This window comes from Rhodofomes roseus, assembly GCF_022264815.1.
Source record: "Rhodofomes roseus strain CIRM-BRFM 1785 chromosome Unknown C8Q71scaffold_6, whole genome shotgun sequence".
In the NCBI taxonomy this organism is placed as follows: Eukaryota; Fungi; Basidiomycota; class Agaricomycetes; order Polyporales; family Fomitopsidaceae; genus Rhodofomes; species Rhodofomes roseus.
The window spans coordinates 330,763-344,710 of NW_025952962.1; the positions used below are offsets into that span (position 1 = coordinate 330,763).

Genomic DNA, 13,948 nt, shown 5'->3' on the forward strand with positions numbered 1-13,948 from the left:
GGAGAGGCGATACTACGGCCGGCCACTGCCCCCTTTGTTTAAATCGTTGGGCAACCACCCACACGTGGAGCGCCGCGGCGGCACGGGGTATGCCCCACGATTGGTAATCAAACGCCACCGAGCGGTGTCATGCCCCAAAAGGAAAGGGACAAGAGGCAGTACTCACTTTGAACAAAGAACTTCACGAACTTCACGCGAAAGCAGTCGGTGGTGGAGGAGAGAGAAAGAAGTGCGTGCGGTCCGAGCGCGGAAATAGCGATGAATGGAAGCCCGCAATCACCTGACATTAGGTACGTAAGGGCGGAAAAGACGGACACCATCGCACGAAGGGCGTCATAGAGCCCTCCTTGACTTTCGGCGAGTCCTGTGTGCCACTGCTAGTTACAGAATACTCATAATTGTGTGTAAAAATCTTGCACTGATAATATAAAGCATTAGGGGTGATGGATATGATACAATGTCCGGTGGTGGAGGAGGTAGAGGTGAAATCAAGAGGAGAGTACCGTCCCGAGGAAGATGGAGGAGTGAACTTGCCTGCGATCACCTGACAAGAACAGGAGAGCCGAGGAGTCCGACAGAGTCGAACACGACGGGCGTCGCGCGCAGTATACAACCTTCCGCTTCCGCGACAACAGTGAGTTTTGCGTGCCGCTACTGGTTATCAATACTCATAGCTTTTATAGAGATGGTAAAGAGGTCTTTAGAAGACATCCTCGGGACCACTTGCGCCGCATGCAACCACATATTCAAAACCGTACAAGGCCTTACCTCGCACCAGTCAACAAGCCGAAAATGCGCCTGGTACAAGAAGGGAAAGCTGAAACAGGTCTTTGATTTCGACGACTCGGATTCGGACTCTGAAGAGGATGGAGACGACGTCGAAATATCCGGGTACAGTGAACCTGGTTTCGATAGGTACGTTAAGGTCTGCAATTGGTCCGTCAGCTTTCTCACTATTCCAACTTGCAGTACTGGCAGCGGTGCTTCCTCTAGCGTCTTGGCAAGCCGACGTTCCACGAGCCCGGGGCGCAATGTTCCTGACCAGGAAGACGATGACCTGGGCTCTGTCTTTGACTTCATCGGTATCTCAGCCCCTCAACCAGCGGCTGCAGGTGAAAACAACGCGGAGGCCGGTCCTTCATCTAGGCCACTGAGAAGGACTGCAATTGCGCTGGATGACGATGAAGACACACGAGTTGAGGAGGTGGATGAAGAAGCGGCGAGAGTGCTCCGCATGGTTGAAGACGCGGGTGACGTGTGGAGCAGGGGCGGAAGTGCCAAAAAGAGGCGTACAGAAACTGCAGAGGATGAAGGTGAGTACGACGCGGTAGATCAATGGATTCTTGTAACGCATCTGTGCAGATAGAGACTTGGAACATGCCGGTGATGACAATCCCTGGGATCCTTTCGACTCAGAGATGGATTGGAAATTTGCGTCGTGGGCCATCCAAGAGGGCCTCACGCAAACTTCCATTGACAAAGTTCTTGAGATTCCCGGTGTGCGTATACTTCTTTCTCTTCCCTTCGGCTCCTTGATTCAAGCCACCGCAGTTCCGGGACAGACTCGGCCTTTCCTATCACAATTCATACACACTTCTTCAACGAGTCGACTCTCTTCCAGAACGCGCGGAGTGGAAAGAGCGTTGGCTAACGTTCAAGGACCGGCCAAACGAGAAGCATCTTGTCCAGTACCGCGACATCATCGAGGCCATACGAACCCTCCTCGGTAACCCCGAGCACGCTGACCGTATAGTCTACCGACCGCGCCGCATATTCACTGACGCGTCTCGCACCAGCCGCATCTACCATGAGATGTGGACAGGGCGGTGGTGGCATGCCATTCAGGTGAGTTTGTCAATATTTTTCCAGTGTATCCGGCCTTGACGTTCCACTCAGAGTCTCTTACCAGTGGGTGCAGCAGTGGCCCCGGTGATAATTGCAACAGACAAGACTCAGTTGACGCGGTTCTCCGGGAGCAAGGCCGCGTATCCAGTGTACATGACTCTAGGCAACATCCCTCGCGCCCTTCGCCGCAAACCTTCCGAACACGCCTGCATCCTTATTGGTTACCTGTCTGTCGACAAGGTCAGTTCTGATGGAATCACGCAGCGCAAGCAGCGTGCCCTCATGCAGCAACTATTCCACTCGTCCGTTCGCGTCATCCTCGAACCTTTGATCGAGGCCGGCAAGAACGGGATCGACGTGACCGGAGGCGACGGCGCCGTCCGCAGAGTCCACCCCATCCTCGCCACGTATGTTGCAGACTTTCCCGAGCAGTGCCTTGTTACCTGCACGAAGTACGGAACGTGCCCCAAGTGCCGACTACCCGAGGCTGATCTCGACGCTGCTTCCCCAGGAGTGCCAAGGAGCGCGCTTTGGACTCTGGACGTTCTACGCCTTGCAAGGAAGAAAAGTGGCGGAAACACCAACTCAGCAACGTACGCGAGGGCGTGTACCAGTCTTGACGTCTCCGGATACGTCATACGCCCTTTCTGGAGCGATCTCCCCTTCACCGACATCCACTCGTGCATCACGCCCGACATTCTCCACCAGCTCTACCAAGGCGTGTTGAAGCACATCGTCGAGTGGTGCAGCGACCTCATCGACGAGAACGAACTGGACCGTCGAATTCGCACCCTTCCCCCCGCATTCGGGACTCGTCACTTTGCTAACGGGATCACTTCTCTGTCCCAAGTATCCGGTATGGAGTCCAAGCAGATCGCACGCATCCTGCTGGGATGCTTGGTCGGCAAGATTCCTCAGAACGTCATGCTCGCGTTCAGATCTCTACTCGACTTCATCTATCTCGCGCAATACACCACCCACGATGACTCCACCCTCCAGTACATGGAAGACGCCCTCAAAATCTATCACAAGAACAAACAAGCTCTGGTCAATCTTGGCGTGCGCGAACACATGAAGATCCCGAAGTTCCACTCCCTCCTCCACTACGTCGAATCAATCCGGTTGCTTGGCGCAACAGACAACTACAACACGGAAGCCTTCGAACGTCTTCATATCGACTATGCCAAGAACGGCTGGAGGGCGTCGAACCATCGCGACGCGCGTCCTCAGATGGTCCGATGGCTAGCACGCCAGGAGAAGATGATCATGCTCAGCTCTACCATTCGCAGGAAGCTACAGATCGACGAGGATCCGGACGAGGACGCTGCCTTTGCGTCTGAAGACCCGGACCTTTCGACCAAGCGCCACACCCAGATCAAGCTGCCAAAGAATCCAAGCGTACCGCTCCAGTCCATCAAGCTCGTCGAAGAACGTCACAATGCACCCGGTTTTACACACGCACTCCTCCAGCATATCTATACCCTCAAACTCGGTCGACGCCTCACTCCGACTGAGCTTCAGACCGCGTCGTCCAACTTGCCGTTCAATCGCGTCGACGTTTTCCACGGATTCAAGTTCGCTCCCCAGCCATTGACTGACGACAAGAACGAGACCGACGTGGTGAAGGCGCGTCCAGCATGCGCCAAACAGCCTGCCCGTTTTGATACAGCAGTCATCCTGCAGGAGAGTGATGCAGAGACGACTGGCCTCCAAGGTATGTCACCGACTCGCGTTCAAATGAATATCTGTTTACTCAAAGACGCATGTCGCTCAGGAACAAGAATAGGACGAGTCAAGGTCATCTTCAGACTCCCGCAGCGCATACATGATCCGCGGACCAGCGTTGCCTTGCCTGCGCCTGCGTCCTGGCCAGATCAAGGGCCACTAGCGTATGTGGAATGGTACTCCAAGCTCGCACGTACAGCCGACCCAGTCCATATGATGTACGCGGTCAACAAACCCGCTCTCAGGGCCAACGGACATCCCCAAGGAGAGATAATACCTCTCAGCATGATACGGCAGTCTTGCCAACTGATTCCCAAGTTCCCCGGATCAGTGGGAGATTCTCCTGAGCATCTACCAGAGGAATGGACGACTCATACTGTACTGGATTGCGCTTCAAAGTTCTTATTGAACAATTGGACCTCTCACTACGCGTATCAAACACTTTGGTAGTCATTAGCTAGCTTACACGTACTCCAGGGGTCTTAATGTAGAGCACTGAAGCTGCATGGCTCGAGTCTTGAAAACAAGGCGCAAATCTCAAAGGTACTTCATTTTCCTTCAGCGGTCTTCAGGTGCATACTGCACTCGTTTAAGGTGCACAAGTTACCAGAGGTCGCTTAAGATCGCATGGTTCTTATTTAAGACCTCTGAAGTAAGGAACATTTTTCCTGATGACCTTTATTCTGAGGGCGGAGATGCGGGTACTTGGTCCAACAATTCTCGCTACCATGGGCCCCACCGCAGTGATCGCAGGGGTCCTTGGATTTATGCTTGACCTGGGACGTCTTAGACGCAGACTGTCCCATACCGGACCGGCGAAGTGATTCCTCGGCGAGAATTTTGCTCTGGACCGAGTCGACCTTTAGATCTTTGAGGGTCTGCGTCGCCAAGAGCGCAGAGATCATTGACTGGTATGACTCTGGCAGCTTCGACAGAAGGAGAAGAGCCTGAGTCGAGTCACCGAGCGTAATTCCACCACCACTAATCTCCTTGAGCCGGGTAACCAGCTTGTTGATCTGATCCTGCATTGGCTTGGAGTCAGACATTTCCGGAGATTTGATTAACGACTGGAAGAGAGACCAGACGTATGCCGTGTCGGGGGTGCCAAAAGCGGTTTTGAGCGAGTTCCACATGTCCTTCGCATCCTTGAGATCACCGGTGTCTTTCTCGAGCAGATGATGCATCGAGCGATCGGTTCTCATAAATAGAACACCCTGGGCACGGGCATTCTGAGTGGCGAAGTCTGCTGCGGGTGTGCCAGTTGCAGTAACGGCGGGCCAGGCTTGGATAAAAACCAAATAGCCGCGCATGGCGGCTGACCAATCAGCGTATTGGGACGCTGAGGAAAGCTTGGGGACATTGTCAGGCTTGACGTCACCCATGGTTGCGGATAGGAGGATAAATTCGTCTTGTGAGACGGATGGTAGTTCTGGGGTAAAAACTTCGAAGGGTAATTCCTCGAAGAATGGAGATTGAGGTCTCGACTCAGGGAGCGGGACTAGGTGTTCAGGATATGGAGGTAACTCCGAAAATTCACTAGCAAATAGGAAATTCTCCTGCCAAGGAGCGACCGATATTCCAGTTGAAAATCCTTCTGGAACTGGACCTAGAGGTTGATCGTAGCGATGTGGGCAACTAGCGTCGTCGCAGAAATGATAATCGAAGTTCTCCTCGTAGTCGTAGAGATGATGATGGTCGGTGCAATCGTAAAGTGGAATTACTCCGTCTGATGCTTCACTATTTGAGTCTCGGTCAAATGTCTCTTCTTGAGACGAAGCCACAGTGTGATGCTTAAATTCCAGGGACGAAGATATACAGAAAAAATGCGACTACAATCGCTTATCTACCCAGTACAAGTAGTTGTTCTTGTACAAGTCCCCTACGTCCTTGATAATGCGGCCGAAATTCTGGCTAAGATTTATGAAGGAAATCTTCGCAATCAGCTCGCAGACAGAACAGATGTCGTTCAATTCGACTGCAGACCACGTGGTTCCTTCCTCCTCGATATTCGTCAGCACCCAGTTGAAACGCCTGCCAAAATCGTCCAAGTTATCCAACAAGGGAAGACGGGCGTAAAGGCGGTTACGGTGGCGATAGAGGGGCTGAAGGCGCTTCTGGACAGCAAGGAGACGCTTGCACAGGATCTCGACTTTGTCAGCGGTTGACTTCTTGCGGGAGTCGGACAGGAAGATAGGCTTTAGAGCTGTGGGAACGATGGGAGTTTCTCCGCTAAGACGCTCAATGAGCGAAGCCTTGGTCTCGGCAGCAGCGGCACTAGCGGCACGAGCAGCAGCGAGTTCGGCTCGGCGAGTCTCGGCGAGAGCTTCGGCAACGTCCGCTTTCTTCTGCAAATACAAGAGGTGCTGCTCCGGCGAGGTGCGGCAGGACTCCTTGGGAGGAATGGACGTGTCTACGCGGCCAGAGGCTTGGCGGCGGCGACGAGGGGTAGGAGCGAGGATGATGTCGATCTGGCGACGGACGGGTAGATGACCGTACAAATGCCGATGACGTACGGCGATGACGTTAGAGTCGTCTTCGTCAACGTCGTTTCTCTCACGACGAGACGGATGATAAATTTCGTAATTGCCTTTTCGGGCTGCCCTAGAGATGCGCTCAGACAAGGCCTTCGGCACTATGTCACGCAGCGACTTAAAAATAGTCCAACAAAGGACAAAAATTGCCAACTCACTCTTTCAAGAGTTGGGCTTTGGAGCGCGCAAAGAGGGGTGCAGGTGATTAAAGAATCAGAGCGCAGGGCTCATAACCTGTTGAAGAAAGAGGTTTTAGGCTTAGTAAGCCCAGTGGCAGTGAAGGACTAAAGAGTGAGTGAACAGACCAGTCCCAAAGGGAAGATACTATGCTGGCAGGCAGAGGAGAGGACGAAGGATCGTTATCATTACAGGGCAAACCAGCCCAGTATATATACACATTTGATACAGGTCACATGCTGTATCAGTGGTTCATCAGTAAGCACTAAGTCCGAGGTTTTGGGGATATGAGTAAGCTGGTAAGCAGCATGAGTAAGCCAAAACTCGGAGTTTGATGTGGAGAGACATATGAAACGTGATGGAACATCAGGAATAATATGAGACATGATGGAACATCAAAGAGTAATATAAGACGTGATGGGACATCAAGGAATGATATGGAACGTCATGGAACATCAAGGAATGTCGTGGAATATCATGGAATGATCCGGACTAAAGTCACATGACATAATCTAGGCAAAGTCCATCAAAGAATGTATGTAATCTGACATCGCAGAACATAAGTCCATATCCGTACATAACTGATAAGATAAGAACACTGAAAACTCGGAAGTTCAACAAACCCGTGGAACATAGGCGGAGGCCGTAACACCCCAGAGGACCGCTCCTTCGCAGACGTCACCGCAGGCAGACCCTCGACGCCGCCACCAATGCACGGCCAGCAGAACGGTGAGCCGCGAATAATACAAACCGAATATCATATCAACTAAAGACTGAAACCCATCAGCCCAACCCTCCGAGACAGTCCAGGTCATCACCAATGGACAACCCGGCAACAACGGAGAAGCCGGAGACGGCACGGCAGACTCTCAAGCTGGCCAAGGAGCGTCCGAAAAAGAAGGGGAGTGGATCACGGCCATGAGCAAGGCGGCAAGGAAGAAGAAGAAAGCAGCGGACAAGAGGAAGAAGCTGGCCGACCTCGGACGCGGCACACCTCCGACCCAAGGAGAGGAAGGACAGCTCAAGACGCTGTCCACGACTCTGATGATAACGCCAACGGCCACGTCCGAGACGGACCGTCAGGTTAGCGGCAAACGTAAGAGACGACGCGCCACGACAGAGGACCTAGCCGATGACGGAGGAGAAGGATCTCTCCCCCAGCCAGTGACTCGAGTCCAAGAGGCACCAGGAGCGCTCCACATAAACGCTATCCCTCCTCCCCGACAGCCAGAGATCGCGGTAAACGAACACAACCACGGCCAACGTAGCGAGAGTCAAAGAAACCTCGACGCCATGCACGCCGCGATCGCAGAGGCTAACCGCCCCTCCTTCTGCCACCCCAGCTCGGAATGGGACACGACAAAGCCTGGCGAAGAGTGGAACCAGCACTCGTTCCGCGAATTCCGCTTCTGGCAACCCTCCAGCCGTAACACCCAGCAAAGCCAAGGCGGAAAGCTCATCGACCCGTACATGAGTGACGAGAGCTTCGATGCCCCATCCATAGACGACCTCATCCGCAGCGTCAAACCACTCCCGGCCATCCCTACCACGAAGGAACCGAACCGAGACGCTACCCCCTCTCCCACTCCGAGACGCCGCGCAGCTCGCATGACGACCGGGTCACGTCAAGGGGTCCCCAAAACCCCGAATAAGGCGAAGGAAGCCGCGACGCCTATGAAATGGCTAACAAAGGAAAGCGGACGTACAAGCCGTGCACCAGAGGAGTTCCTGAACGGTCTCCAGGGACGGTTAGGGATGGCGAACCCTCAGAAGTCATTGGTGAGACGTGCCCAAACATGTACAACCTACATACCTAACACAAAAAGCAAATAGACTCCCCAGATCACGACGCGTATCCTTGACACCAAGACCCAACCGGGAACAGCCATCCCACGAAGAAGTCGCCGTGACGAACCAAAGGTTGAAGTAACGAACATCACCAAGGAGAGCGAACGACAGACGAACTCACGAGCATCATCGGTACTGTCATACGTCACGAATCATCCCTCCCGCGAACAACAACCCCGAGAAGACGACGACGACGCGATGAGCATCGACGACGAAGGAGACGAGCTGAACGCGCCCCATGTCAACCAAGCCAACCTACTATACAACCTTAGCAGCCAACGGTTCCAGCGACCGACAAGCGCGGCAAGCGGTTCATACGCCTCCAGCGAAGAACAGGAGGACGAGGACGATGAAGACTTCGGTCAACTTCCACACGACGTCAGTTGGGAAGAAGAGGACTTCACCCCCAAACCGCCGGGTAACTGGCGAAGGATCCAAGGCAACACGCACCTCGACAAATACGCAGGGCAGCGCCCACAGCAGGCGAACCAGTGGATGGCCAACGAAGGTCACTGCCTCCTCGTCCAATACGCCGAGCATGGAGCGCTGGACAAGGATCCCGAACACTGGCTGCGCTTCCTCCTACTCGAAGATCTGCTCAAGGTCAGGTACGGAGTCCCAGAACCAGACATACTCGCACCACAGCCACTGGACAACGCAGAACCCGGGATAAACGTCGCACCATACAACTTCCTCGTACGTAACCTCACCCGCGCGCAGAAAGAACGTATGATACGAGACGGATGGGCGTCGACGAAGTACCTAACCGTATACTTCAACGTCGTCGAACCGGTCGCCCCCGAATATATGGGCACGTTCGGACGCCCAGAAGCCTTCCTCACGACGAAAGCCTCCATCGCACGCGCGATCTTCTGTAACGGATTCCAGAAGAACCCCTTGTACTCGGCCACTATCAATATCATCCGCAGAGACAAGAAGAGCGGGCCAACGGGCAAGTGGGGCAATACCCCTACCCGCGACGCCTTCAAGAGAATACTCGACTCGATACACGTACACGTCATGCGAAGGAAGCTACCCGGATCGACCAACAAGAAGGCGTCGAGCCCACTCTACGTCCTCTACTGCGAATCACCCACGACCAACGCAGAAGACTGGGCAACCTTCAAAGAAACGGTTAGAAACCAACCGTTTAACCGCGATGGAGGATGTACCGCAACCCTATGCGAGGAGCTATTCCTATGTAAGCTCTGTCACTCCGCCGACCACAACATCGGCATGTGCGACCTCCCCAAGACGCCAGGCTGGAACGGGCCCCACTCCGAGAAGGAGGAGGAGGAACGAAGGCAGGCCCAAGCGCAACGTGGAACCTCGAGTCGAGGAAGATCCAACAGTCGCGGAGGCATGATAACGGCTGGACGCGGACGAGGATACGGGTATGGACAGAGTCAGCAGGACTTCCAGAGAGGCAGAGGCCGAGGACAGAGCAACAACGCGAGAGGGTGGCACAGCGGCTCCCGGTAAAGGAAGGACGACTCGGTTGAAGTAGTAGTAGACCCCGTAACCAGAGTCGAGTGAACGTACACATCAGGAACAACATGAACCACCATAGTAACAGTCGTCCGCCCCCCTGCGAAACGGATAAGCGAATAGACATAAACACACAGAGACGGCCCTAAGAAACGATGTGCAATAAATGACCATATGGAAGGAACAGACTAACCTGAGGAACCCAGGACGTTCGCGGCCCAAATCTACTGACCGTAAAGGGACAGGAAAGCTGCGATGACTGGGGACCTTTTCTCCACACCTAGCGCGGGCACTTCTAGACTTGCCCAGCCTTAGTATGGCGAAGCACACCGCACAGCGGAATACAAGTGCATGTCACCTGAGATGCCCAGGAGCGGCGTCCGGAGCCCGCAATCGTTGTAGCGGGGCCTCCGTAGAGCAACGGCGAACATAAATAACATCCAAAACCCAACGGACGTACCACTGGCAAACGGCATATCTCTCCGACCACGGGTAGAAGGACCTACGTCCCCTGCCCGCAGGCCCATCCATGACCCGCGGACGGAATCAGGAGACAGGGCGACCGCTAGACCCCAGCAAAACCTGGACGACAGCGGCCGGGTAACTAGACATGATCAAGGCAGAGAACCAGTAATAAACCAAGGCCAACCCTCACCTAGAAAGCTGAAAGGACGCCACACCAAAGCTGCCTTGAACATAGGAACACTGAACATATGTGGCCGAGGAAGCCAATTACATCAGGAAAAAACATTCTGTCTTAAGTGGTCTTGTGGAGAGCAATAAGTGTCATCAAGTGTCATTATGTGCCACAAGTGCTTAAGGTAAGTCGATTTCTTCATTTGTCTTAATTAAGTTCCATTAAGTAACCAAAGTAAACACTCATTCCAAGCAAGAATAATGTTTTTTCATCCTTACTGGGGTAACTTCTCTCATAATTCTGCTGTGTTTGTGCGTATGCTGTCATAACAGGCATCCCAGATGCAAAAATGTTGCCCAAAATAATCTGCCATTTCCCAGAATTGAACCCCTGACCTGCTACACTAATTTCTCACACTCTCAGTACAAACTTCTGACCACTACACCATAGGTCCCTGTGCTTGTTCCCTTGCACAATAACCTATATTGACTATCTTTCTGGACTTAGAGAAATCTGCAATTGCTGCCCCCTGTTAGCCCAGCCCCTGTGCATCCCTGGGCTCTCAGACTGGCCTCATTTCTTCTTGGCACTATCTGTTGCCTTGCAGACCTTGTGTAGACTCACAATTTGCTCAAGGCCAGGCTTCTTGTTTCACTTTGTATGCTTAAATGTTCTTTTTCTGTCTTTCACCCTTAACAGGCCAAATATGTCCAAATCCTTGACAATATGACTTTGACCACATTGAGCAATCTGACATCTCATCATGCATATTTATTAGTTAAGAGGTCATTTGCCAACTAATGTGTACTTATGCATCTTAATCTGTAGTACTGAAGTTGCATATCCTCCAACTTGGGGACAAGACAAATTTCTCAAAGGTGCTATAGTTTACTTCAGCGGTCTTCATGCACATAGTGCACTTAATTGAGGAACACAAGTTATGAAAGATTGAATAAGATTAGGTGCTCTTCATTCAAGACTGCTGAAGTTAGAAGTGTTTTTCCTGATGTAGGAAGAGGGAACCCTAAATGGAGCGCAATAAATCAAATAATGAGGGAGAAACGGATAGGAATCCTAGCAGTCCAAGAAACACACCTCAACGACGAACTATGCCAAGAAATACATGACGCATACGGCAGAAGAATTAAACTACATAATAGCGCATCAGATAACGCAACTGGATCACAAGGCGTAGCATTTGCAGTAAACAGAGAGCTCGTTGACACAAAGAACATCGAAACAACCGAGATCATCCCAGGGAGGGCAATCCTCCTCAAGATGAAATGGCACGGCGATAAGCAACTCACCATGCTTAACGTATATGCACCTAACAACGCAAGCAACAACGCCCAATTCTGGCAGGAACTACTTGAGAAAACAACGTCAAGAGAAATCCCGAAACTGGACCTAGTCCTAGGCGATTTCAACATTGTAGAAGATGCGATAGACCGCCTCCCGACCAGAGAAGACCCCCAGACAGCAGTGCAAAGCCTGAAGGACCTCCTATCGAGAACTGGAGTATACGATGGCTGGAGAACATCAGAACCAAACACAAAACAATACACGTACCCCCAGAAAGGAGGAACGTCTAGCTCGAGACTAGATAGAATATACGCGAACAAGGACACCTTGTCACGATCACTGAACTGGGAAATAACGTGCACAGGAGTCCCCACAGACCATTGCCTAGTAACAACGGAGCTAACATCAGCCAAAGCACCATACATAGGCAAGGGTAGATGGTGTATGCCCCTACACCTGATGAACGATAGCGTCTTCATCGAAGAGGCAATACAGATAGGAGAACAGAAGCTGAAAGAAGCAGAAAGAACACTCAACAATAGGACCGAAACCGCGAACCCACAAGTTATCTTCAAAGAACTTAAACAGCGATTGACGAAGGCAGCCAGAGAACGTCTACGAAAGAAAGTCCCCAAATTAGTCGCAGCGATTAGAAACATTCAAGGACAGATCGAACGTATAAGCGCAAAGCAAGACTTCACGAACAACAATGAGGCGCAACGAGAAACGGGGATCCTAAAAGACAAGCTGCACAATTTAGAACGTAAGAGACACGGGGAGATACAGGCCTCCACAACAGTAAGATACATACTAAACGCGGAATGCCCTAGTAAATACTGGTCAGCGATCAACAAAGAAAGAACACCAAGAGACCTTCTCTACTCACTACATGTCCCAGGCTCAGAGCCGCCCCAGTATGAAACCAAATCAAAGAACATGGCCGAGATCGCGAGAGACTACCACGAAAACCTACAACAAGACCCAGACGAAAGTCAGATCGAATTAATAGACAGAGATAAGAGGATACGACAAACGATCGAAGCAATCACAGAAGAGGTCGACGAACAAAGCGCAGAGACCATGCTAAAGGCGATAACAGAAGACGAGATCCTAGTTGCGATTAGAAAGGCAGGAGGCGGCAAAGCAGCAGGGCTAGACGGCATACCATATGAGCTATGGTCATCCCTCCACGAACGATGGGAACGAAGCACATCCAAGTCAGAACACAGATTCAACTGTCTAAAGCTCCTAAGAATACTATACGAAGATATAAACAAATACGGAACATGCCCGACAACAGGATTTGCAGAAGGATGGATGTGTCCAATATATAAGAAGAAAGATAAACGTAACATAGCCAACTACAGGCCAATAACACTACTGAACACCGACTACAAAGTATACACAAGAATACTCGCCACGAGAATAGGACAGATAGCACCTAAGCTAATCCACAGAGACCAAGCAGGGTTCATACCAGGTAGGAACATCTCAGACCAAACCCAGATGTGTAAAGTAATGGTCGATTACGCCGAAGCAATGGAAGAGAACGGAGTAATAATCGCACTTGATCAAGAAAAAGCGTACGACAGAATAAAACACGACTACCTGTGGAAAGTCCTAGAAGCCTTTGGCATCCCACCAGCAATGATCAGGAGAATACAAGCGCTATACAGAGATGCGACAACGACAGTCATCCTAAACGGCGAGAAAAGCTCAGTGTTCCGTGTAATACGAGGAGTAAGGCAAGGAGATCCCCTATCCTGTCTACTATTTGACCTTGCAATAGAACCGTTAGCGTGCATCCTACGACGATCACAACTAAGAGGATTCAACATACCAGGAACCGCAGAAAAACTGATAGCGACATTGTTCGCAGATGACACGTCAACATTCCTATGTATGAAAGATAAATGGAGTGACCTATGGAACATACTAGGCAGCTGGTGTCTTGCATCCGGAGCCAGGTTCAACGGAGACAAAACCGAAGTCATCCCGGTAGGTAGCGAAGAGTACAGACAAGCCATGCGTACCTCCAGAAGAATAGACCCAGCTAGCGACGACGACAGAATACCGGACAATGTCAGGATAGCGGCAGAAGGCGAGGCGGTACGCATACTAGGAGCGTGGATAGGCAACGGCGTTGACGATGCAGCGATATGGACGCCAACACTGATCAAAATCGAGAAATTCTTAGCAAGATGGGAGAAGTGCCGACCATCACTCACCGGAAAGAAACATATAGTACAGATGGGACCAGGTGGAATGTCACAATATCTAACGGTGGTACAAGGTATGCCGAAGCAAGTCGAGGAGACCCTGAATAAAATGATAAGATCCTTCATCTGGGGCGATACAAAGACACCCCCAATCGCAACAGCAACACTAAGAAAAC

General features: G+C 51.6%; 1 protein-coding gene across 1 annotated transcript; it reads left to right on the top strand.

Moving 5' to 3' along the window:
• Positions 1-6,988: 6,988 nt before the first annotated feature.
• Positions 6,989-9,608, top strand: C8Q71DRAFT_722098 (uncharacterized protein; the record flags this gene model as incomplete). The annotated part of the gene is made up of 3 exons (XM_047921509.1): positions 6,989-7,007; positions 7,066-8,057; positions 8,112-9,608. The coding sequence occupies 3 exons, from the start codon at positions 6,989-6,991 to the stop codon at positions 9,606-9,608; spliced, it is 2,508 nt and encodes an 835-aa protein (XP_047780820.1).
• Between the last annotated feature and the right edge of the window lie 4,340 nt (positions 9,609-13,948).